General features: G+C 44.6%; 2 protein-coding genes across 3 annotated transcripts in view; both read right to left on the bottom strand.

Annotated features, from left to right (window-relative positions):
* The window catches only part of hmcn2 (hemicentin 2), a 45871-nt gene extending 37562 nt beyond the window's left edge, over nucleotides 1-8309 (bottom strand). The window contains exons 1-9 of the mRNA XM_062385001.1: nucleotides 8054-8309; nucleotides 6382-6452; nucleotides 5329-5487; nucleotides 4784-4906; nucleotides 1093-1264; nucleotides 889-995; nucleotides 680-800; nucleotides 321-584; nucleotides 56-200 (exon numbers count right to left, since the gene is read on the bottom strand). Coding sequence (XP_062240985.1) covers nucleotides 56-200; nucleotides 321-584; nucleotides 680-800; nucleotides 889-995; nucleotides 1093-1264; nucleotides 4784-4906; nucleotides 5329-5487; nucleotides 6382-6452; nucleotides 8054-8309 — 1418 coding nt within the window. The remainder of the gene's footprint in view (nucleotides 1-55; nucleotides 201-320; nucleotides 585-679; nucleotides 801-888; nucleotides 996-1092; nucleotides 1265-4783; nucleotides 4907-5328; nucleotides 5488-6381; nucleotides 6453-8053) is intronic.
* A 1436-nt stretch (nucleotides 8310-9745) lies between these two features.
* ncs1b (neuronal calcium sensor 1b) lies at nucleotides 9746-26089 on the bottom strand. Of its 2 annotated transcripts, none has more exons than XM_062385033.1 (10): nucleotides 25847-26089; nucleotides 25092-25215; nucleotides 23928-24070; nucleotides 20299-20323; nucleotides 15632-15770; nucleotides 13257-13335; nucleotides 12658-12746; nucleotides 12496-12573; nucleotides 11459-11566; nucleotides 9746-10975 (listed from the first exon to the last, which is right to left on the bottom strand). In XM_062385033.1, the coding sequence occupies exons 3-9, from the start codon at nucleotides 23989-23991 to the stop codon at nucleotides 11468-11470; spliced, it is 573 nt and encodes a 190-aa protein (XP_062241017.1). In that variant the 5' UTR covers nucleotides 23992-24070; nucleotides 25092-25215; nucleotides 25847-26089; the 3' UTR covers nucleotides 9746-10975; nucleotides 11459-11467. The 2 variants fall into 2 exon arrangements, with proteins under 2 accessions (XP_062241017.1, XP_062241016.1); XM_062385032.1 differs by having other exon boundaries at nucleotides 25099-25215; nucleotides 25847-26088.
* Nucleotides 26090-26616: the final 527 nt, after the last annotated feature.

The raw sequence follows: 26616 nt of genomic DNA on the forward strand, positions 1-26616 counted from the left end.
TGGGCTCATGAAGCTACAGCATCTGGGGGAACCAGAAGAAGAGCGAAAAACTCACTGAAAGAACTTCTCCTCTCCCAGAGTACTCCCACTTCTGCTAAATCTGAGCCTGTAGGGAACGTCGCTCTCCACGGAGCAGGCGATCACAGTGGGCTGCATGTAGAAACCCTTCACCACATCAGGCATGCTCACAGCTGGGGGATCTACAGGAGAGGAAGGAAAGGTTAAAGGTCTTAGGAGAGATTAATGAGGTGTGAGAGACACTGTGGAGTGGCTTTGGTGAGATGTGTCTGCAGGGAGGGGGTGGGGGTGAGTTGTCTTGCCTGGAATGATGTTGGTGTAAGAGACACTAGACAGCCTCTGGAAGCGGTAGCTCTCCTCGTCTTTGCCTGTCACCTTGATGAAGAAGCTCTGAGAGGGAGTGCGGAACTCCGGGAGACTCCACAGTCCTTGTTGGCCAAGGTCAGAGGGCAGCGGTACGGGGATTGTGCGCAACGAGCGTCCTGAGCCTGACATAAGCTCCACGTGGCTCAGCTGACCAGGAGGCTTCAGGCCAGTACAGTTCAGTAAAACATGGGCTGGAAGTCCTGGGGGAGATGAAGAAAGGTCACCATGAGCTCATCTGCTGTGGGTATTCCCGTTGAAATAAGCCTAAAGATGCTCAAATAAATATGCCAGGCACCTTTAACTGGCCTTTCCCTGGTTTGGTTGAATTCAGAAACTGGTACACTGGAAAAGCCAGCCCGGAAGTCAAGATTGCTGACTCCTGTGACCCTCAGAGTATGACGCCCGCTGCAGCTCACCTTTAGAAATAGGAGAAGTATTAAATTAGTCAACTGTCATACAACTGTCCAAGATACAAGATTTATGAATTATTCTCCAAAGAGGTACCTTCAGTTTCCATGCTCCAGGTCTGGGAAACTTCAGGTTGACAATGCGTGCGGAGTTGGGAATGTTCAACAGCTCTTGAAGGCCCTGCTCCACTCCAACTACTCGACCTAAAGGAACAGGAAGATTTCAGTGTGAAATATGTCTTTACTTATTTTAGGGCAATGTAAATTGATTTTGGGAAAAGGATATAAATGTGGAGTTTACCAAATGGATCACTGAGCTCGATTTGTGGGGCTGGTCCACTTAGTGACACGGTGACCTCTCTGAGGCTGGGGTCAAAGGGCACTTCCCACTTGTTCTCTTGCGCACTTTCATGGTTAGAGGACAGCAGGTGGACCTTCAATGCCTGAATTGTCTCCTCAACCCACTTTAAAACCTGGAAGGAGGGGAAAAAAAACGCCATTACAACCCGTAAAGGAGAAATGTCATGCTGGTGGAAAACACATTTGTCGGTGGCTGAGACTGGAATCTTTCAAACTCAAACTTTCAGGGATCCTCTTTCAACCTAGAAAGATGGAACAAGCACAGGAAGGATGCCGTTAAGACCTTTGACTGAACCCCTGTCACCCCCTTCCCTGCCCAAACAGCAGGCTGCTCCTTGTCTCCGGACTATTCTTTCATTGCAGAAGTATCCCTCGGAGGGATTTTGCCTAAACAAAGGAAAAGTGAAACAGCTCAACTGTCAAACTGATAACATACAGTTTTCTGCACTCTCAAGCATGCATTCCCAGAAGAGTGTCTCTCGCAGTGGAAGTCTGTCAGCCAGCCATCCCCCTCCCGCAGCACAGCTTTCATGAATCATGAGGCTTGTTCCTCGGAGTAGAAAGCAGTGGTGAATGCGGGGAGATGTGCCTTTGTTTTGGAAATACCCCTTAAAGTTCATATTCCACAAAATCAACCTGGCTAATTTAAGGATCAGTTTTGGACAGAAGTGGCTGTTTCCCCACTTTTCTGCTGAATTGGATAAGATTCAGAAGCCAGATGAGGTCAGATAGCAGCACGTTAGGGATGTGGGAGGCTTTCATCTTAAATGGGTCCCTTCACCACGTCTGAAATATAAAATAATGTTGGACAGTTTGATTATATATAATGGTAAAACCAAACCTAACTTAGACCAGAGTATATACCTTGGTGGTTTTCCAGAGAAATATCAGACGCTATAGAATTTCAGTCTTGACAGGTGCTTCACCCTCTGGGTATTATCATCATCATACTTTGACTGAGAACACAGTTTTCCTTTTGTCTCCTCTAAAATGGAACAGAAGCAGCAAAAGCTATTGGCATTTCACAGTATCGTTTCAGTGGCTGCATGGACCAAATGTCTTCCATCTTCCTAACGCTTAACAAGCAACTGCTGTCTAGTATTTGTTTTGACCTTGTGCTGAGAGGCATTAAAGCAGAGCTGCGTCTGCAATGAAACATGTCTGCAGCGGGCGCTTGGAGATCGAGCCAACGGCAACACGTTTTAAGACATTTACGAAAAACTGAAAGGAGGTAAGCCTTTGATAACTTCATTATTAAGCCTTTGATAACTTCATTATTAAGCCTCAGCTTTTTGTCTATCAGGTCTGCTGGCCGCTGAGAACAGCTGGTTCACTTTGCCCTTTTTTTTTTAACAACTGGAAACAGCTGTAATGTCTGCCACATGTGCAGCCATCACCAGCAGGGCAGGAAACTGCTCAGGAGTGACCTACATCTGCCTCAGGACAGTGTCTACTTAAGCAAGAGAGTGGAGAGCAGCGGGCATCGCTCTGCCCTTAGACCTCAGATAAAAGGAAGTGGAGCACGGAGGTGGGGACGATGAGCTGTCCGGGCTACGGTGGGTCTCCAGGAGCACGCTGAGTTCTGCAGCCACTCCTTTCCTCAACCACAGGGAATGCAGGGGATTTTAAGTCCTGTGAAACATCATCCGGCGAGTCTTAGCTCAACGGGCCATAAGGGCTGCTATAGGAAAGAGCCCCCTTTGCTATTTATAGAAGCATGCATGACAGATGGGCCAGAGAAAGCATGGGGCTGGGGTGATGCTGTGTTCTTCCTCACTGGCCCAGGTATGTCGCCAGCAGAACAAATAGATGGTCTGCGGTTTAGCAGAGCAGCTTGACTCCAGACCTCCCGGTGGGCAGGGTCAGCTTAGTCCTTGCCCGGGTTTTTTAACTCTGCAACCGCTGGCCTTTGCAGGAAGATGTCCCACTACACATCAAGGTTGTTAGAGCAAATCAGTCACAGACGGAGGCCCTGCTGCTTCTCAGTGAGACTTGGGACACACCTGTCGAAGCTTTTCCTGTCACATTTTGGTCTGTATTTGAAAAAGGTTCCTATATTTCGAACGGTGCCTTTTGTTTAACACACTCCGGAAGACAACTGAAGATAAATGTTACCTGTGTTTTATTTTATGTCTGACAAGCTTTACCAGCCCCTGAACGCACAACTGCATCCAGATAATGAGGAAAGCATGAGGACGAAGTCATAAACGACTCTTCAAGGCATTTGAGCTGAGCGCACAGAACAACTTGCTGAGAGCCCACAATGCAGAACTGCATTTTCATTTACATGCTGCTCTAAACGCATGTTTCTGAAGGCTAAAACATTCCAGCCCTTATTTCCAATCAGCACTTCAGGCTACAGATGACGGATGGCATCAGCGCTGTGAAGAGCACAGATCATATTCCCCGTTTGACAGCACATAAACGTGGTTTTCTCTTCTCGTTAGCAGCCTCTCTGGTTAATCAGATCCAGTCAAACATATAAAGAGTGTAAAGAGTGCGATACGTCAAGGTCACAATGAACTGTTGTCTGAGGCCTTGGAGCCAAACACCACTGGGCAGCTGTGTTGGAAGGAGGGAAGCCATGACAGATCATATCCTGGGATTAGAGAGTAAAATAAGCAGTCTGTTTTCTCTCCGCTCTCCCCCTGGAGACTGCAGAAAGACTTGGTATATTTGATTTGGCCCCACTTTATTAAACTGCTATTAAGGGGGAATATTTTTGGTTAGATCTGTAGTGCTTCTGAGGTTTTTAAGGATTAAAGGATTTGCATTAATTTGGTAAAAGCACGCCACCCAAGAGCTATAATCACACAGGTCTAAAAATGACTGACACCAAGTAATTCAATGTGGATCCAAGACATTTTTTGGTCCATATGTATGCACATGTTTACATGTAACCGTATACCACGAATACGTCAAAAAACCCCAGGCTACTTTAGCACAAAGCCATCTGGGGTCGAGGTGTGACAGAGTGAGTTTCTTATTCCCTTTATACAGCAAAAACAAAATTACTTTCAAACACCCTTTAAACAGCTCTAAGGATTATGGAGTGATAATGAACGGAGCTGCCACACACACACAGCCATCATCTGTTAAAGCCTTACTTGACACAAAACAGACCCCCCGCCCTCCACACAAACGTATCAGAGTTCAGAGGTTCAGTGGGCCACCAGTGCACAGAGCTGCTGGCTCCAGCCCGGTGCTGCCCGGCCTGCACCTCCTGTGTTGACATGCAGGATACCAGTGTCTCTTCCAGAGGAAACTCTGGCTTCTTTTTACGTCTGCCTGGGAAGTGAGCCCCCGCCGTCTTTGGCTGCTCAGACACGGCTCCTGTTACACACTGCTTCCGTTATAAAAGGGTTGCTCACCCGTATCATGTGACCAGGAAGTTTAATATCGCCGTTGGAATTATTTGATTACACTAAATGAAATCGCTATTATTACATCAGTGAGTCAGACAGTGTTTTCTCTCTCCAGCTCCTGCTGCTCCTCTTTATTAGGGAATGTAACCCTTTTCATATCCACACAACCCACTGAGCTCTACTGGTTTATTACAAAGTCGGTGAATGTAACTTTCTCCTCATTGCCGTGTTCTCAGTTGCACTGCAGTGAGACTCTCGTGCTCTCACCTCGTTAACCTGCTGCTTGTCCAGGTGAAAGATCTGTCCAGAGGAGGTGGCCGCGATCTCCTCGTAAACCCTGTAGCCGGGCTGGGAGCGGTCCCCGCAGTCCCCAGTCAACACAAACACCACCTGGGAATGGAGGGGGCAGGAGAGTTAAGAGGATTACCACTGTGTCGTGTTTGCTTTCCACCGAATCACTCTCAGTTTTGCTCCAAAGTGACGCTAATGTTCATTGTCATGCTTAACATAGGGGCTGAGACCAAGTCACTACTGAAGAGACTTTCTCCTGCTCAGCTGACCATTGGGGGAACTTCCTTGGAATGTAGATCTTTCACAGCATGTCACTGTATTCCTTTGACTGCAGCATGTGATAAAGGGCAACAATACTCTCAACTTTGAGAGGAATGAAATGCCTATTTTAACATATTTAAAATAATTTATATATGACTGAGGAGGAACCTCCATCGTACAATTTGAATGACTCAGATATTTGGCATTAAAATGCTCTCATACTGACTCTAGCCCTGATCTGTGAGGTCCCCTGAGTGTACCTGTGACTGACGGAGCTGCACCAGCTGCAGAACATCTCTTTTCAGGCGGAAGTCTTTGGCTCTGGCATCAGTGAAGACATAAATGAAGGATCCAGGCAGAGACACCTCCAAGGCTTTCTTTATGGCTCCGATACTCATCTCAGGGCAGTCGCCCCCTCCCTTAGTGACAGAATCACACACGATCAAACACAGATGGACGAAATAAACTCTAAGCATCTCGTCTTACACTTCACTCAGACTGTTTTTTACTCTTGAATAACTCAAGCATAATTCTGTCATTTTAGAATATAATTTAAAATATAATTAAACAGCTAAAGTCAAATTGAACAGGAAATATAAAAAATATCATACCCATTAAAGTCATTTTTACAGGGGTAATAAAACAAGACACCTTTTGAAAATTAAGAAACATTGAACTCGTACATAAAAGCTTGTTTAATTCAGGATAGGACTCGCCATTATAACACATTCCTGAGTCAACTTGCTGACTCTGATTCTCCTCTACCGTTTCACTACATAATAGTGTATACCATTATCACAATCACCTTGTGGCTACAGTGGCTGCTGCCCGGTAAAAAATTAAACACGATAGTTTCACGCAGCAGCAGCCCACGTGGAAATGATTGAATTTATATGGAACTAGAATGGCACTCAGTAGAGTGCATACCTCTGCCAACACTAAACCACATTTAAATTGACTAGATCCAGATTTGTATTTGGATCTGCACCAAATGCCACAAGCTCATGGATATGGATTTTTGAATCAAGATCCATGAATTACTCTGAGAAATCAAGGAAAAGGTTGATAAGGGTCCAATCTCACAAAGAATTCCTGGATCCCGCCCCCTGCTCCAGATCGGCACCAACATTTGATGGGATCTTCTCTAAGTCATGCCCCACCCCTCCACAAATTGTGATGGAAATTGGTTGAATAGTTTTTGAGCAATCCTGCTTACTAACTACACAAACAAATGTTGATTAAAACGTAACCTCCTTGGTGGAGGTAACAATACTCTCTTATAGAAGAATCATCTCACAGGTCCTTGTTCCCACCTGGACAAACAGCTCTTGCAGATCTTGCTGGAACTTCTTTGGGTCGGTGGTGATGGACACTGGACCGATTTCTGCAGGTTTACAAAGGCAGAATTGTCAAGTCCCAAAGTTAAGAATTTACTAAGCTGTGTTTTTGTTAATATATCAAAGAATCGGGACCATCAGGTCTGGATTCTTCTTCAAACTCAACAGAACATGTTTATCCACACAAGAGATTTAGTTGTTCTCGCTCAGCCTCTGTGAACAAGAGAAAAAGCATCTATGGCATCAGAATCAGCCCAAACTAACAGATCAGAACCAGAGTGGTGTTCCGTAGCTTTTGTGCAAGACATGGAAATCATTCTCACACAACACAAGAGAGGTAAGATTGGTTCACTGACTAAATTAAATTGATACGCTTTTGTTTCTGCACAAATCGCTGAAATGTGCTCAGAGTTTGGATGATGACAGAACAATTATTTTTTAAAGCTGCCGTGACCTCCTCGGGTCTCCAGCAGCCGCAGACCCCTGCATGATGGATAAGGGACACTTAGTTGGACGCCCTCTGGGACCAAACGATGGAACAATAAACATTAAGCAATGCACAGAGAACATATTGTTTTTGCTGTGCACAAACTTGAGCTTATTACAGAGAGGGCCCCTCATCATCAGGTAGGGTGGAGCCTCGAGATCTCTGTGCTCCTGCTTGTTATTCCAACTGTCAGATATCACTTTATGAAGATTCTTTGTGGGACTAATGATACAGGGCTTTTGCAGACGTGCGTCAGCTGATGACACTTCTGACTCATTTTCAATCTATTTCCCAACAGCCGAAGCTTTCAAGTCCCCCCCCACCCCCCCACCCCCCACCCCCCTCTCCTGTAAAACACTGACAGCACTGTCACGCCTCCTTGTCAGCCACTGTGGCCTCTTTGCAGTCTTGGAAGTTTACAAGGTCCCCAGGGGCAGGGCACATTAAACACAAGACAAAATGTGTGGTGTTAGTGAAGACCCACCACCGCCTCACCCCGACCCGACCCCCCTGGCTGGCTAAAACTGGGGTGTGTGAGGGTTTTTCCGGAGGCTCGGATGGAGGAGAAGGAGGAGCAGGGTGGGGTGAGGAGGGGTGAGTGAGTGAGGGAGGGTGATTGGGGTAATTACACACAAGCAGACAGCATATGTTTCTCATCAGTGCTTACACACCCTCCCCCCATAGGGCACTCTTATTTTCAAGCTGCAGCTTTCCCAGATAGCAGGAGAGACGCAGGAGGTGAGTGAGGACCCTTACCTGTCCCACTCCCAACCCCTGGACTCACAGGGTGCTGCTTTGAGTGCTGGTATCAGCTTGACTTGGTGCCGTCCCATATCAGTGGACTTTTAATGAAGCCGCTATATGAGCTGCACCATGTGCTGCAGGTTCTGAAATGTGTTTGCACTCTGCTGTTTGTGTGATCTTTGCCAGTAAAATGTTGCAAATGAGAGAAAACTCAAATCACATGAGGGCACTTAACACTACGTAACTGTCGTGTTTGCCTGGGTCTCACGAAGTCTGTGCAAAACTTTGGCTTTGGAGCTGTTACATGTTGCAATGGATCATAATTACGCACAACAATTCAGTGAAAATTTTCAAAGTTTCGAGACCATCACTGTCACAGAGGCTGACTACTTAAAAGTGTGTTTGATGAACCAGTACCTGGGTCATGGAAGGGGACCAGCACAAAGTTTTTGATGGGTCTCGTCCTCCGGCTCAGCGTCTTCTCCAGGATCCGCGAGGCGCCTTCTATCACCTGTTTCAGATCGTCGTACATGGAGCCGGTAACATCGAACACAAAGGCCAGAGTCGAGGCACTGTCAGCGGATCCATCATCCTCCTCAACGCGGGGCACTGCCAAGAGCCTGTGCGCGCTGATACAGAGCGCCAACACCAGGCACTTCAACACACCGCTCATGTTTGTAACTTGTCTTTAGATCTACTGCATCTGTCTGCTGGAGTGCGCCTTTTAAACTATAAGAAAGTTATTTTTTTCAAGATTTCAAAGGGGGGAAAAGAACTCTGGGATTGTTCCAATCGGCAGAAAAGATCTCAGGAAGAAGACGCCTCAGCTGAAACGCATCGGAATCCAGAGAAAAATCCTTCCACAGGAGAACGTCCGTGCGTAAAGTTTGGAGCAGCGTGTGGACTGGCTCCGCGTTTGAAAGCCCCTGGAGAGCTGGTGCTCTGACGCTTCAAACGGGGGCGGAGATGGGTATTAAAAGGTTCCCGAGACCCAACCTGATTTTTTTGTGAGTGTGTGTGTGTGTGTAACTCGACCCCACTGTGACTTCCAGGCTTTAACCCTGTCCAACATTCCCCCTCTCGCTCAATCCCTTTTTTTCAATCCAGTTGGGCCCCTGGAGACGCGGCATTCAGCAGCTTTACGCACATTACCAGTGAGCGGTCTGAACTTCGGACACGGCGATAACATTGTCTCAGTAACAGCCCCGTTCTTATAAATAGCCATCGTTTATATTCAGTCGACGCCAATCTAATTTTAAACGTAGAAATATCCCCTTGGCATATGAATCGGTGCATTGGTGACCTGACGCGCCACACAGAAATGTCACTGTCCCTTTTATACTCAGTTGCTGATCTGGATACAAGTGTTATTGATCATTAAACGTTATTTTCACGCACTTGAAGTTTCTCCATGACACATCTTGTCCAAGGAGATACGATCTCACAGAGTCAGCCAGCCCCAGATCTTATGAATCTAAATAATTCAGTGTCTTCTTCCAAAGTACAGTGTGTGGGTTTACACTTTGATCCTCTGCCTTTTGTGCTGTACTTGGTTGCAGATGCTACATTTGAAACTCATATACATTACAAAGCTAATCAGAAGATGTACCCCAAAGGACTGAGCCGTCTCCGGTCAAAGCTCAGGGCCCTTCCGCCCTCCTACTTCCATCTGTCACTGATGAGGAGTACACGGAGAGCAGGTCTGAGCAGGCCCATGTGAGCACATGCACTGAGCCACTAACCTCCAAACACTGAGCCTCATTAATCCCCCCCCCCCCCATCAACAGCAAGACATCACAGTTTTATACACTTCCTTGTTCATTATACAAGGGCACAGTGCAGGCTTAGACCGCGGAGCAAGCAGGCATTTACCATTCACTTTTAAAGCATAACAGTCACTAAAGCTTCACGTGAAATTCTTCAGTTTTCTTGTAGTGGCTCAGTGCGATATTGGATTTGGAATTTCCATGCAATAGGACGTGGGCAGTTGTGGATAAGGGACGGTCATTCCACAAAACAGTTTCTTAAATTATCTAAAGAATGGGTACATTTGAAATGAAATACATTTTCCTTGACTAGAAATACAGCCATATAAAAAAGTCAGTCACTTAAATGCATTTTATTCTGTGCTCTTATACTGCTAATCAACAGATAAATGACATTTATCATTTCGTAAAACATCATTTGCATATGGCGTAAAATCAGTGAAGCTGATTAAACATCGTAATGCTCGAAAATCATCCAAGAGTGGAAAAAAGAAAAGGCATCATCATCATCATCATCATCATCACATGCTCCGGCCTCACACAGGACCAATACGAAGTGGACGACTGCAACCACAGAGCTCGCAAAAAAGCTTTACAGCATGAGTGGATGTGTGTTTGTGCCTCTCAATGACCGGGGCTCTGTGTGTGCCGAGGGCGGGCCGCGACGCGCACAAAAGAAATAATGAGCCTCAATTCAGATGTAAGCTGTGAGAATTCACTTGTGTTGCTAGGTCGAGTCGTTCAAGATGTGGTGGCCGTGCAACACTAGACGCTGGTGCCAACAGGGAGGTGAAAGCACAATGGGATGCACAGACTGGCAAACGTAGTAAAATCATCCATATAAAAGCTCCCACCTCTCCCAACACTCTTTCACAAATAAAAACACTGTTCGCTCAGGAAAAGAAAACTTCCGAATGTGAGAAAGCAAAGAAGAAACGATCCCACAATAGTAATAAAAAATACAGTGCAATACATTTCAACACATTTTGATAAAAATAAAACTTCATTCCATATTTATGAGGAATAAATTCCCATAAATGCAGCAAAGCAGAAAATAAATTACAGTTATAGTTACATTATATTATATACACTATACTGCTTTGTAACTGTAAGCTAGTGGAATACACTTTTCAAGATTTCCACGGGTTTGGAGTCTCGCCGCGTGTAGCAGCAGCACAGTTCCTCTGAGCACTTCTCCTGCATCCCCTTGACACAAACTGACATCTCCGAGCAAAGTCAGGTCCTTGGACTGTCCGTGGGGGAAACCACATCACTGTGGCTCGCAGACACAAGTGTGCGCGCAGTGCCACACATAGCTGTAGAAACACAGATAAATGAGGGTTTTGCTGTTTTTTTTTTTAATCGTCCGTCACATCGGAGGATATTGCTTCCTCACACTCGGAGGAAATGGAGACGAACAGCTACTTGACACAAATGCCATATGGCCGTGCGACAAAAGGTTGCAGTCCACGTCTGGGTGAAGGAGTTTGATGTGGCGTCCTCCTGTTACAGGTGTGATGGTGCTGGACTGGCGTGTGTGGTAACGCGCAGGAGGATGCAGAGTTGTATCCATCTGAGAGGTCAGAAGAGACATTTCCATTTGAATAGAAGACATGAAGCGGCGTCATAACACCTGGGTGAGTAATGAACAGGCAAGATAACCAGTGAGCAGAGCTACTGTGATACTAAAATATGTCTTCACAAGCTCCTTCCCTGTTGACAAAGAGCTGAGCAGGATGTCAGCAACACCTGGCAGCGGCTGACGCATCACAATAGGCAGCGAGTGGAGAGACTGTCTCGCTCTTCACTCAGCGCTGCAAGACTATTTGATTGCCAGCAATCAAGTGGGCCATTTGAATAATTCATAAGAATAAACCGGGAGCAGCTTCTTCATTTTGCTCTCGGCCCACGGACTACATTTCCTGTCTTCTATTTTCCGCTCCAATGAAAAAGGAATTACACAGTTGTATCTCTCGCAGCTGAAGTGTGACCTGGGATTTGGAAATCCCCCATGCAGAGAGGTTTGCAGGTAGTAGCTCATTAATACCCCACTCACCTTACATCCCTACACAAGTCCGTCATAGAGTGACAACGCCTGGACAATAGAGGGGTCGGCCTTCGAGCCCTCCTGAAACTCCTGCAGCGTCAGCTTCCCATCGGCATTCTGAGGCGAGAACATGAGACCCAATGTAACTGAAGGAAGGATGTTGATGCTTTAGCACAGAGCGACCAGAAGGGGGCAAAAGAGTCTCTCAAGCTAAAGCCATGCTACTCTTCGTTCTTTGCTGTTGGACTGATCTCTGGTTCATTGCACTTGGATGGTGGCCACTCTCTGCCAATATAAATCACTAAGTGCTGCTGTGCTGCCCACCTACACCAATGGACTGATCTTGGCAGTGGTGGGCTGACAAACACCCAGTGCAGGCTGCGTCTCATCTTTCCCTACAGATGAGAGAGTGTTGGGGGCTGAGGGGGTGGGCATAGCACAGAGGGCTATCAGTCGAGGCCACGGCTGTATATGTGATGTTTATAGACTGCGGGCGGTGTTAGTGACGCTGTGATGGCTGCGGCTAACAGCTCTAAACTTAACAGTGTACATGTCAGAGCCCTGAGGGAGGGGAGGAAGGAAGACTCGGTCGCCTTGACGGTAAACTTATAATCCTAACTGCACTTGTATAAATGTCAGGTCAGGTTTGATGTTAAACTGCAGAAAGTAACGTAAAATGATACAATAGCTAGTGCAACTCCAATGGCCGTTATGGGACTGTTCTAAGTAAGCGGTCATAAAGGGGCCACAATATACAGAGTGGCCAATTATATTATGTTCATCCATGCACATCTCCTGACCAGTAAGGTGCACAATGAAGTCATTCCTTACTAGATGTGAGCTCTGTACTGTACATACACTTCTGTGCTTACACATGAAAGAAAGAATTCTTAGCAAACTGTCATATTCCTTGTTAGTTTTGTAAGTAAGTGATATTTTTGTAAGACTTCTGACAGGACAGGGGCACATCAGGGACCAATCAGATTTCAGCACCTTCCGTCCAGCAGCTGTATCCGTCTACAGTCTTTCAATATATTACTTCTCACCTTGTCCATCATCGCAAAGATACGGTCCACTCGTTTCTCTGGTGTGTTTTCATCCTCTGGCAGTTCCACGGTGTTCCCCTAAGATAACAGCCATATATTACACATAAAAATCATTTCACTTTAAACAACATACAAAAGGTTTAAATCTTTCGTGACACTTACCACCATCTTATATATGGCATCTACGATGTTCAACATCTCATCACGGGTAATGTAGCCGTCGTTATCGAGATCGTATAATTTAAAAGCCCCTGTGTGGAGAAAGATGTTTAAATAACTGGTTATTTTGACTGCAGCAGGGAAAGATTGACAACTGTTTCAGGTAGGTGAGCTCATGTTGAGATCTGAAAGGTGCTGTCACCTCAAAATGTAAAACAAAAGATTAGAATAAAATATATATTTTCATGGATTACAAAGCACACAGTCTTTCATGCCTTTGAAAACGGTGACAGCAGAGTGGAGGCAGACTGCAGCCTTTCATGGTGAGTAGGCCTACAGTGGTGAATCTGGATCAAAATAATCAACACACTTTGTTGTAGATTAAAAAGTTAAGGTTACTGCTAAATTTAAAGTTATAAAAAACGTGTAAAAAAGTTTTTCTGGAGTGTTTTATTCAGAAGCCGGCTTTATCTTCTAATAATCTTTTATATGCTATTCTCTCAGAACCCAACAGTCCTCTACCATATGCAACGCAAGACAATCAATCCCACATTTTTCAATTTAAATGTCAAGAAGTAAGGGAGGTGGGTGCACGATCTTACATCTCAACTTCTCATCCAGAGTTCCCCGAGATGTCACGGACAAAGCCTGGATGAACTCAGAGAACTCGATGCGTCCATCCTACAGAGTGACCAAAGAGGGAGAGGAAGAAACAGTGGACATGGGCCAGAGAAAAGATGAGTATTCTACTTCACACTTTCAGTATCTGTGCTTTCATGAACTCTTCTTTTCATCATGTCCTTCCTGCATTCTGCTGAAAACTGGGCCAGACGTTTGCTCCAAGTCAGCTGCTATTTTCCGCCCTGCACCTGGCTCTTTCTCTCGAGGCAGAAATATGTCACCTCAGGTCATTAGGAAGATGGATGCTTCCGGCTTATAGTCTTAACAGGTACAGCTCACAAACATACAACCACTGCATATCGAGGATAAAGATGTTTCACTCCTTTTGGGCAGATAAATCTGTCTGACGAGTTAGAAACTATATTCCTCTGTGACACTTGGTTCTTTTAAGCCTTGTTAGAGTCCCATGTACTGGATTGTAGCACAAAGGCTAAAAAAATCCAATTAACCTCCCAGAACTGAGGCCTTCAGCGCTCGTTGATAAGGCCACAGTTTGTGTAGTGGAGAGAAACGTTTGCAAACACGGACGAATATAAAGCGAAAAACTCAGAGTGGCCCAAACGGCGATGATTCAGACCAAATAGTCACGTTATGACCTCCAGCCTCCAGCCAATGCATGAGACTCCCTAAAACCAAACTGCTGCACACTGCATAAAAAGAAATGCAATTCATATTCTAGGTGAAAACAACAGGTTGTGGACAACAAGCACTGCATAATTGGCTGGTACTGGAGCCTGCAGGTCTTTGGTCAAATCATATTCTCAGATGCTATGAGAGGATTATGTCGCATCTCATTCTGATACAACAGCTGCCTACCTGTAACCTCTGTGTCCGCCCATGTCAGTCAGTAGGAAAACACGAGCACTTTTCATAGCCCGAGGGCCCGCAAACTTTATCTCCATCAGACATCTGAGCAGCCAGACACTGCTCAAGTCATGCATTGCTGATTGCATAAGTCATAAAAACTGCTAAGATCAATGCACTCTCTTAACTGTGGGATGCAGAGCGCTAATGAAGGTCAGAGATAAACATCAGACACAGGGTTTTTTTCTGATCTTCCCGACACAAAGCCTCTTAACTGAAGTCAATAAACCTCCCGGGGCTCACCAAGATCCCAGGAGCTGTTCATCCTCAGTTTGTCATCCCCAACACAAAGCGAATAATCTTGTACAGCTGCAATAAAGTGGATTACTTCAGACAGATGTAGCTTATTACAGTTTACTTCATCACCTCGTCCCAAATCCTTAGAGGATAACACTAGTAACTAGTACAACAGTTTTATTCAGAAAACAAACACATACACCTCATGAAAAAAATAGCACTCAGCTAATGGTGTTTTCTACACTATTACCTTAATTGTTGTTATCAAGTATGTCCCTCATGTATTCACTATGTCACATAATCTAGTAGGATAGACTACAATGTTACGAGTAGTAATAAAAAAAAACAATATAGCTTTATTTCTATAGCACGCAGAGTGCCAGTGTCCATGCATGGTCACTGCACCACAACTTAAAACAAGCGAAGCTGCCAGCAAATGCACGACTAAAATAAAAAATCAATGAAAAAGACTCAAACAGGAGACATCACCAGCTTCACAATAGACGTCTCAAGATTTAATCTCTTACTTAAACGACAGTGAAAACAGTTTCAGTAATTGCTTGCCGATAAAGAAAGCTCGACAACTAACTTGTTACACCATCTGTAAACCATCTGGGCCTAAACTGTTAGACCCGTGTCGCCAAACTTTGTCGCAGCAAGCAACAATTAATATTCTAGTAGCAAGAGGGAGCCAGTCTAATAAAAGACTTTGCCGTGCTCATGTACTTATTATTGCCAAATCCCACAAGATATCTAGATATGGTGTTTTGTCAATTTACACTCGGCTTCCAAAAAATATGAATGAGACAAAACTAAGTGTTCAAATATTTTTTTTTACTATAAATGCTTCTATCGTATTTCTCCTTAAAAGAGCTTTGAATGTATGTGTAGCTCTCTGTATCTGTTGCCTCTGGCGCCTCCAGTTCAAATGAAAAGGCCTCTGGTAGAGTAGGAGCAGCAAAATGAAAATGATTTGCACACCATGCTGCCCTTTTTATTTGGTGCAACCCCCTGGCTGGCCGGAGAGAAGCAACTGCTCTGCTCACAAAATGACTGAATAGAGACCCCTCGCTGTACCCTCTAGCACGTGATGCTTTTAATATAAACTCCCTCACAAAAACATGCAGTCGGAAACTATTTATCTGTCATTCTGAAGCAAAACGAGGTAACAGAACATGTCAATCTGAATCCAAACCTTATTTTCATCAAAGACATTGAAGACAAAGGAGGCAAACTTTGTGGGGTCTCCGAAAGGGAAGAACTGCTTGTATATCTTCTGAAAGCCCAGAGCGTCGAGCTGCCCACTAGGGCAATCTTTGATGAAGCCTTTGTACCTGAAACATAAAGCACAGATAGAGATTATTTGAACGAGTTAACACATATTAAAGTGTCAATAATGATGATAGCCTGAGGCCACATTCCCAGTTACACAGCCGGCATCACTGACTCACTCTGAAAGATCAAAAAGGTAAAGTGCAAAGCTATTTGTCTTGTTCACAGATAAGACAATCGCCTTAATCCAATAGCAAGCCCAGAGTGGTTGGCTCTAATCAAATTACTCTCTAGTCCTCTTTTGATATTATGCGTGGCTGATAGATAAGTCTGAGAGCATCCTCTTGCCCCTGGAAATGACATATCAGGAAGGCGACTTAACATCTCTATTAGCCTAAATATAGAACCATTTCATAAGCAATTTCAAGCGCAGTCACTCAAAGGTAGGTAGTTTCCTTGCAAGCACATGTAAAGGAACACAGCAGCCTCAGAGACCAACTACACTGTCACACACCAGGGAACAAGGGAGAGTGTTAGCCTTTACGAAAATAAACGCTAGATAAGGAGTAGGAGAAGGAGGAAATAATAACGGTGGTTATAATAAGCATTGCAAAAAGCTTTTGCTCTCGATCAATAGCAAAAATGACGCAAGCGCTCACAGAGGAGCACTGCCTGTTCGTCTCTGATTCATTTAAGGCTGCTCCAAATGAAGCAAGACTGTAATTAAGGCCAGAGAGTGAGAGTGTGTTCTGATGAAGGATGAAGGTCGGCAAAGATCTTTTGCACTGACGTTCTGGCTCCTCACTCCTCTCACAGGCTTTATTTTTAATCTGCCTGGGAGATAATGAAGCCAGCTTCGTCTAGTCAAAGAGACGGAGAGAGGAGCTTTGAGGAGCAGCTGGGAAAAGGTTCAGCAAGTAGGGAAGCAAAACAGAGAGCAGAAGCATGTAATTCTCACATTTAAATTATCTGGAGATGTGCAGGAAAATGAAAGCCTGGCTCCATATAATGCAGAATACAACCTAATTGGTATTCAAAGTGCAGAACACAATGCATATCCTAATCCAAAACAGACCCATTTCACCTGAGTTCTTCAATCAGTTTTATGTGTGACTGTGGAATATCTGGAAACTAATATAAAAGGCTGAATGATACTGTACTATTCTCTATAGCTTCTATTATATTGTATATTATATATACAGTGTATATACCCCCAAATAACCACTGTTTGATTGGTTTTGGCAGTGAAGACCATTGGTACTCCATCCACCGTTTATTATTACTATATTTACTAGTAAAATGGGATTATTTTTGTATGTGTGATGTTCTTGGCACAGTGGGACAGTGGTTAGCACTGTCGCCTCACAGCAGGGAGGTTCCGGCTCCTTTCTCTGTGGTGTTTTCATGTTCTCCTGTGTCTGCATGGGTTTTCTCTTTGTACTCCTGCACAGTCCAAAGACATGCAGATGAGGGTTAGGTTATTTGAGCCTTTTTCAGACAGGAACTGTCAGAACATTTGGGTCGAGTCATTTTTAGGAGTTTGCCTTTCACATATGAAAGACACAGCACGAGATTGTTTGGGTCAGACAGTTTCGCAACAACAGAAAATTCTCTTTTGAAGTTTTGCGTCCGTAGCATGTTAGAATCGTCATCATTGCGCCCAATCACTCGCATTGAATCCTCCGGTAAATGTCTGGGTTCATTCTAACATGGGCAGAGTTTTTACAAAGGGGCTGTAGACAGAAAGTCCCCAGCCTCTGACTCTGACATAAATGTGAGTATGAATGGTTATTTGGCCCTCTAGGTTGGCCCTGCAATATGATGGTGACCTTTCCAGGGTGAACCCCACTAGCAGGATGTATGGATGTGATTCTTATCAATTGTCATTTCATCTACTGTTAATTTTTAAATTGAGTGTTATATCCGCTCATCGTGATGTGTTTTTTTAAAATAAACTTTTAGCTCTTAAACGTCCCAAAATAACATAATCCAGCATAAACCTGATTTAAGAGATTCTTATAAAAAATATATAAGGACATTATTATATTATGTTACATGTTTTTGTGAAAATCTTACTGTTGCTGAAATGTTCCCTCTTCTATAGTCACCTTATGAGGCATGGACGGCCCATAATAAGAATACCTTTTCTGGCTACCAGTGTGGTTATAGAAAACACAACACTCGTACACTGGTACAGTAGATAAAGAATCAGTGTATACATGTTTGTGTAGTGTGAGCTGTTCAGCTGTCATGATCAGCACATCAACACATCATGTGCAAGAAGTCTCAGTTGGTGACAGTTGGTGCCATGACACAAACACTGTCAGACTGTACTTGAAGCGGTGTAATAATGCAACCACCCACTGTACTTGCGGGGACATAGAAGACGTGACATTGTGCATTAGGCACTACTGGGGAGTCGGCATGAAGATACCTTATTTATCACTGGCACCGGCTCCTGATTCTTGGCATCTGGCGTGGTGGCTCGCTAAAGAGTTGTGCAGGATGCTTCTCCTGCTCCTGCCTGGCTGGCAGGAACATCACTGCGCCATGGCATTTTGCTATTGATTTCAGGTGAGCCTCAAGCATGCTAATGATGTACCCTTAGAGGAGAATTTAAAAGGGCTAACGGATTTAATGCACAACACTGGCATTTATCTAACCCTGCTAATTCTTCTGTGTCTGTGCCTGTGCTCTAATTACACGCCATCTGGCATTTCCCCTGGTAAAATTCCCTCTCATCCCTCACACTCAGCCGTGTTGATTGCTGCTGATCTTCAAGTGAGGACTCATGCAAACTTTCCTGTGAACGACAGTGAGAGTGATGGTGAGCTATCTGGCTGCACAGCCGGGAGGGGGTGGTGTGGGGGAAGGTTACGAGGGACGAGCGATGGGGGGTATTCCGCCCCACTGCACTCAAGCAGCCCTAGAGACAGGCCAGCTCTGAGGCTCTGGACCTGCCAATGCCCAGTGATATCTAATGTTGCTGATGCTGCTGTGTGGCTGTGTATGTGCCATCGCTCCTTTCCCCCTTAAAACATCGACTTGCTCTGGAGGCAGGAGCTCTTTTCATGCATGCAGAATTAGGGCGTGAAATGCAAAACCGAAGAAGGAGAACTCAAGTGTGAACACGGAAGAGTGATCACTTTATTACAATGCTCCCTCTTCTGATATACACTATTCCTTTATTTTTTTCATTTTCAAACAAACAAAAGCCCAGCAGCAGCATGCAGCGAGCAAAAGCAATGACTACCCTCCTGCTTGAGTCATCTCTGTAATGAAGATGAATTCTCTCTTATCCGTGTGCCAGCAGCTATCAAATTGTGCCCTCAGAAAAACACACCTTAACAGTAATGATAATTCTTACCACAGCATTGTGACTTATCCTAGCCCAAGGAGTCTCCTTCATGTGTTTCATTCATTTTGATATATGTAAGAACATGTTACAATGCTGCGGGTGCAGGCCGGGAGCAGACAAAGGCTACAGCTCTACAAGATTATGCTGGTGCAGGTCACGCTGACTAATACGTACAGAATCTGACAGGAAGGTTTACTAATCGCCATCCTCGTGGAGCCTGGGAGGCCATGTAGTCATTAAGAGCCTGAAATTGAAACGACCTTCTGCCACCAACATGCTACTGTTTTCAGACGTCCCTTTTTGCAAATAGACTAATAGGGTTGTTGAGGAATGCATAATGGAAATGTTTGTTTCTGTGTTATAAGCGTCCAAAGGGTTTCAAAGTCATTTTATTTTCAGAACACTTCTGTATTCAGGGTAGTGTGAGGGAGATGGCTGCACATTAACTATCAAGCCAACTGTAAAGACACTATAGATTCAAACCTGGACAAAGAGTATTAGTATGACTTATGCAAATAGTTTGTGCGAGACTTTGAAAGGCCCAAAAAAAATCTAACATTTTCACATTGCATTTAAAATGGTGGACTACCTGTATATATCACAGCTATGAAGACTGTCATCTTGCACATTTGCAACCAGAGCCTGCGCTGCAGGGGATTGCGCTGAAGTAGCAAGGTTTCACCGATACATGTGCTCAACCAATCAGCAGTCTAAGCAGTCAATCGTGACGTTTCACTCTGTTTCTATAGCATTGAATAACTAGTTAAAACAAAATCTACCAGAAAATGAGCACTTGAACATAAATGAGTGTGATAAGAACTGCCTCAAACAGTAGAAAACCTCTTCAAAATGTATTTAACATGTATTTTTTAGCCCATAGCACATCCACTAACATGGAGGAGGCAAGATTCATTACCTATACTATAGGCAACCACCAGATGGCAATCAAGAAACGTTGGCCTCACTTATGGAGAGCTACCACATTGTCCATCTTTATATACAGTTTATGGGCCAAAGTTAAAACAGCTTGCTTTGATTATTAAAACTGCTCGAGGCGGCAGTCAAGCTATTTCAACATGCCCATTTGTGTGCGCCATAAGATATAACATTTTCCGCCTGTCTGTAAATGTATTGTACGTTTAAGCTCTCAAAAAATAAATCAAAAGAAACAAATTAAAAGAAACAATAGGGCCCTTGCATCATTCACATTAACAATAAGAGAACACACTTACCATTGCTGCACCTCTTTCTCCGTAACTGTAAAATAAATAGAGAGTCGCATTAGTTAAAAATGGTTGTCCTTGAAAAAAGAAGCTTGCTGTTAGAAACAACACAGGAGCCAAGTAGTAGCATCATTCATCATATTGGCCCAGTCATTTCTTACACATATCTTTTGACTTGATCGAAAATATTCAACAGTGTCAACACGCAATTATCGCAAAAAAGCCACATTTAGCCAAGAGTGTGGAATTCAACAGTTCAAGCCCATTATGAGATGAATAATCATTTCTTCTGGTCAGCGCTGTTGAGTAGGAGTAAACCCCAGGGAGCCGCAAAATGACAAACAAGGCTAAAGGAATGAAGGTCAGCGGCAGATCTAAGAACGAGAACAGTTTCGGAGGTGGGATGTGTTATCGTGCCCACACCAGCACGTTTGTCTGCCAGTATTTAATCAACCAGTCCTTCATGGCTTCCCCTTGTCTCTTTATTTTCTCTCAAATAACCCACGCAATTTTCAGCCTCCTGGCCCATGAGGTTACTAATGAAAACAAGGGCTGGAAATCAATAGCATTAGTTTAATCCAGCAGTCCTGTGAGAGAGACTTTTAGAATTCATGCTGCTCTTCGTCTAAAGACAGATGCCAATCTACTTCAACTTGTGTTGAGCCTGAGGCAAAAAGAGAGTCCTATAAATACAGCAAATAGCTAGTTAGTTAATTGATGATTTCCCCTTCTCCAATGTTTAACCTTGAGCAGCTCATTGCCATGGTTACTGGAAAATATAAAACAAGGGAAAGAAAGTAAACAATGTGTTTCAGGCTCTATGCTACTATTTGTTTGTGCGAAAAAAAACAATTTTTGAAAACAAGGACTGTCCATAGGAGTGTTATGGCTCCATATTAGGTCTAATCCCTGTCCATACTAACATGCCTGAAAACTACTCATGTACAGTTTAACTGCACAACAGCTATTAACAAAGAAAACAGGGTGAGCAACGGTTTTAATGAATTACCCATGTTGCAAGCTACACCGCTATGTGAGGATCAAGCTGGTTGTTTCTTTCCAGAAGAAGGTCCTGCGATAGGAGCCTGACTGATCACCGAAGGCTAGGTTGTGACTGAGAAGACCCAATCAGCATGCGCTTGTGAGTGTCTAGGTCATGGTTTCCAAACATCTACGTTTCTGCCCATCCAGACTCAAACGCAGACCTGGAATTTCAAACTAAAACTTGGCTAGCAGTGTTGCTAATCTCCTTTGTTTTAGCAGCTCAATAGCTCCATAGTGGACACCAGACAAACCCGTAGCACAGTTAATGCGTTTTCAAAGACAAATTCACTTGCATAAGTTTAGCCTCAGGCTTAAACATTCACTTGCCATAAATGTGATGTTTGAATCTAATTACAATTATCCAACACTATCACACTCTGAGAGACTTGGCAAAGGGGTAAAGGGGATTTTGGTGAACACTTTACGATGAGAATTACACAGTTGTCAGAGTAATGAAGCAGAATTATATGCAGGCAATTGATAAGGAGGCCAGGTGTGCTAACATTTTTGCCTCAATTTGTTCTGCTGAATGTTTCACCAAGAAACCCATCATGTGATCCATTCCAGGTCAATAGATGTCAGGGTCAAACTCACAACTTTCGACCAAGCCACCGAAATGGCCTCAAAAGTCATTGTAGTCAAAAATGCAGGCAATTCACCATGGCTATGATTAAATGGAAAAATGTATTACACAACTCAGTCAGAGGCAATGGGCAATAAATGCAATCAGCCAACTGCAAGGCCCTCTCTGCCCTGCAGGGTCTCCTCGAACACATCCAGCTTGTATTCTGTCACTGGGAGCCTCTTCATGGTTTTGACAACTCACAAAATCATTGTGTTATTACATGGGTTTAGCCTACAGCCTGCAGACATTTGAATAGGGCTGCTGCTCTCTCCCTGTGATGGCAGGGTGGATACTTAGACAGTGTTGAAAAGCGCTCACTACAGTTTTCACTCAGAAGAGGAAAAACACTGGGCAGCTGAAGCCTTTGCACGGATTTGGCCATGACAGTGTCTAATTAAAAAGATATGGTCTTAGTAATTTTGAATATCCCCGCATTTACAAACTGAACAGACCTTATTCTGCTCCTGGCACTGCTGGTGGCTTGTCAACACACAGTGCATTATTTACAGGGGGAGAAACCACCCCCCTCCTTCTACCATTCAAACAAATAAAGGCACATAGGCGCAGAGAAAGTTACCCAGTCCCCAATCTGTCACGAACCAAAGGAAAGTGTTGACTAAAATGGCAGACAAAGCTCCTCGTGGGAGAGCAGGAGGAAGAGGCAACAGGATGAAGGCAGAAATGATAGAGTCTCAAGTCAAGCAAACAACAGACCGAGGGAGAACGATCACGCTGGGAGAGAAGGCTCTGTGCCCCTCTCAGCAATGCTAACCAGATAAGATCCTAATTATACTATTCCATTCCCTGCTCAAAGAGGGCAATTAGGGAATAGAGCAGAGGGAGATAGGGTGAAAGGGTAAGAGAGAAAGAGAGAGGGAGAAAGACAGAGAGAAATAGAGAAAGAGAGGGAGTGAGTAAAGGACAGTAGCGAGCAGCCCAGCCCAGCACGAAGCCCAATCTTCCGCCACAGTAATTTCCTGCCACAACAGCCTTCCAAGGTTCTGCTGTGGATAGACTCGCCACACGGAAAACACTGTCATTAAGCAGCCAGTGGATGACTACTCCCACCCACACCTGCACACTGTTCTCCCAATAATAATAACAATAATAATTCACGCTGGGCTCCAGAAATAAGCAAGTGATTAATATGGTGTCTTCCAAGCAGCCATGGTTGTGGTGATTCTAAACGGGATCTCTGCTCAAATTTGATGGAGGCTGTGGTGGAAAGATTATAAACATGATTTATCCAGCAGGAGATCATAAATAAATAAGCTGCAGCATGGGGAGAGAAGCTAATGCCGCCAATCTGCCATGTCCTGAGAGACAACTAGAATCCATGGACTTGTAATGTTGTGGTCAGGCTTCAGGTGTTTAGGTATGTGTCTATGCAGAAATTCCACTTATAGTAATGGTAGGTAAGACAATAAATGAATTTATGTAGTCAAGTTATATTTTATCCATCTATCTGTTTATGTATGCATTTATCAAATATTGACATACATAGAGCGTCGATGGACTACATATTAAACTACATGCTCATCTCGGAACCCCCCCCACCCCGACTTGATACAGCCGATACAAACAGCCATCTCCATATTCATAAATCCCTTAAGCACGATTTAAAGTTGCTGATTACAACTTTTGCCAGACCTTAACCAATTGCAATTTGCAAAACACCATTTAAATGTAAATTTAAATCCAACATGAACTCCGAGCTGCAGCCGATTGTAGCTCTGTTGTATCGATAATAAGAGAATGATGTAGCATCATGTCCATACATCCCAACAGGCTGGGCTTTATAAATGTGTTTCAAATATGATTTGAAAACTGTAAAATTTCAATAAGTATTAGGAGTTCCAGTATATTGTTTTACCTATGGCAACAATGTCCCTGAATTCTTCTAACTGAATCTTTTATTACAGAATTTTTTCTTTAATGAGAAGCCAAAAAAAGGGCTGAAGGTACTCACAGTAAGTTTTCCTTGTCAACTCCTCCACCACCTCGGGCTTGAGCTTGCTGTTTGATTTACCCATGATCTTCAGCTCTCCTCCCCACCTCCAAATCCACCTTGGCACGAAGCACCTGTCACTACCTCCTCCTCGGTCTGCTCCTCTGCCAAAAGCATACAACAAACGGGGGTTGGTTTAGGTGCAGTGACACCCGTGGAGTAAGAGAAACACACTTTTGTTTTGGTTTGAAAGAAAAAAAATGAAATCCCGTTCAAGCTAAAAAAAGTCTATCGTCCTGCGTAGTTCATGATCTGCTCAGTCATCGGCCCTGACACTCCAGACGGATGAGTCAAACCCCAGGGGGCCCTGCGTGAAGAGAGGCCGGCACGCTGTTGAGCCTATACGAGTGCAGCTGAGCGCCTATGTGTCCACCTCATTCCTTCACAGCAGTCTGTGGGCGGAGAGTGGCGTTCAGATACGTTGCTACCTTCATCCTTGGAAACAAGAGTCACTCAGTGGCTGGGTTAAGCACGCTCACTCCCTCTCAGTCATTCTTTGTTCTTCTCACCCCTCCCACCCCTCCTTTCCCACCACTATCTCTATTGCTCAGGGTAAGTTACTGTAGAGAAGAATCCCCCCTCTTGACAGCTAAGATAAGGTGTGTAAACTCAAATTCAATGAACACGGCTCGTCTTGGATGCACCCCGCTGCACTTTGCACTCTCTCAAAGGGTCCGCGCTAATCCGTGGAATGTATACAGACATAACCGTCTAAGAAAAAAATAAAGATTCAGTAATTATTTACGGAAAGCAGGAAGGAGCCAGGTCTCGACATAGCGCTACAGTCGTAGATGCCAGCTGAAAAGCGAAAGAAAAAAAGGGGATCTTGTCTTGCTCTTAAAATAAGGCGCTTGTGTGCGCTGTATACTGAGCTCATGGCTGGATTTGAAGAGTGACAGTTTTCTTTTCTGCTCCCATTCTGACTCATAGCGCTGCCTCCTTGCTGGCCTCACGACAGAATGGTATGGTGAACCCCCCCCCCTCTCTCTCTTTCTCTCTGTCACAGCAGACAGGAGATGGGAGATAATGGTATTTCTTTGTATCACAGGCCCTGGCATTGGCATGATCTGATGCCTCACCACAGCAGCTGTCTGAGGGACACAATGGGAAAACTACTGTACGCACTGGGCACCTTCACTGGGAACATCTGTTCTTCACGTCCATGGCCTGTGATGTCCTTTTGAGAGGTGGCACGCTGGGGTTCACCATAGTTTGCTCAAGCCTTGTGGTCCCGGGTGTTACTTCGACTCTGTGAACATTAACAGACAAGAGGGTGGTTATAAAAGAAGTGTCAGACATTTTGACATATTTGACACAGTCTACTTGCGCAGGGCAAATGGATCGTGATGCCACCGAGAGCCACAGACGCACGAGCACTTGACTGGAAAAACACTCAACAACAGACACGACCTTTTCTCCTGTCTGCCAGAGCTGCTGAGTGCAGCCAGCAGGCCACAGTGTGGGGCAGCGGCTGGTCAGCAGCTCGCCTGTGTATCAGCACAATGTCATGTCTGAGCAAATGAACTGTTGTGTTAAGTCCAGTCGAGTCTAATGGAAACAGGTGGCCGAGAGAAACCAACCAAACTCAAACAAATAATAACACATTTTTAAAGGATGAAGGCTGAAGAAACACAGAGGAAAGTGCGTGTGGTTTCTTATACTGGTGGTGAACAGGAGAGAACTGGGTTCAGCAGTGTGGGATGTTGCCTGGCAGCACCATAGCAACCCAGTATATGGCTACAGTGCCATGGCTACCGCTTTGCTAGTCATGGAACTATATTACCCACGCTGCTTCCTCTGTTGAGATTAAAACACTAATAAATGGATGAATGTATAACAAATGAACAAGTAGCCGTGTGACGCTTCTTCGGGGGTTTTACCTGAGCTCCAGAGGCGGACAGTCGCAGTACAGGGGAGTCGCTCCTGGCGCGAGTCGCTGTCCACTGTTTGTCTTCCTCCGCCGAGTTCCGGAGTGAGCGGTTCGCTGCTCCGCGGTCAGCCCGTGTGCGGAGCTCTGATGCCGCCGTCAGCCGGTGACGTTGCTCCCGCCGCTGCCGGTCCCGACCAACCCTCGCTCGGCGCCGCAGAGACACTGACGTCGCGCCGCTCACACACTGACTCTTTGTGCTCCGGAGCGCTCACACGTGTCATGTCCATAGACTGTCCATAAAGAGGTCATGTCGCATCCACTGAACAGCCCGCGCACATCCTCAGGATGGACTCTGAGGCGTGTGTGCCTCATTATAAGTTAACACTAGAGAGATCTGGGTCTTGACCTTTTTATGTTTTATACAATCAACAATCTAAAGTCCGTAGTTTTCTACTTGAGCTATATCTTTAGTCTATGTGGCCAGTGGCGCCCCTACACTTTTTCTTAACAGGGGTGGCCAGACGCCCCCCTCCCCACCAAACCACATCTTAGATCTCTCCATCCTGGTTTTTATTTGGATCTGCACCCAACTGTACACACTTTTAAATATCATTCCCCTAAACGTGCCATTTTCATCAAGGTCCATGAATTATTCAATGAGAAATCAAAACTTGTATGAGTTTATCAGTAGCTTGTGACCCACCCCAAAACAGCATGTTATGTAAGATCTGCTCAATAGTTTTTTGGTAAACCTGTTAACAAGCAAACAAACAAACGCAG

This window comes from Platichthys flesus, chromosome 3, assembly GCF_949316205.1.
Source record: "Platichthys flesus chromosome 3, fPlaFle2.1, whole genome shotgun sequence".
Classification (NCBI taxonomy): Eukaryota; Metazoa; Chordata; class Actinopteri; order Pleuronectiformes; family Pleuronectidae; genus Platichthys; species Platichthys flesus.

Excerpts from the sequence above, each read along its gene's own strand:
- ncs1b (XM_062385033.1), bottom strand. The coding sequence starts at position 23,991 with ATGGGTAAATCAAACAGCAAGCTCAAGCCCGAGGTGGTGGAGGAGTTG. Across the intron at positions 13,336-15,631 it reads ATGTCTTTGATGAAAATAAG|GATGGACGCATCGAGTTCTC; the intron begins GTTTGGATTCAG and ends GTCACTCTGTAG. Across the intron at positions 12,574-12,657 it reads ATGCCATATATAAGATGGTG|GGGAACACCGTGGAACTGCC; the intron begins GTAAGTGTCACG and ends CTGTTATCTTAG.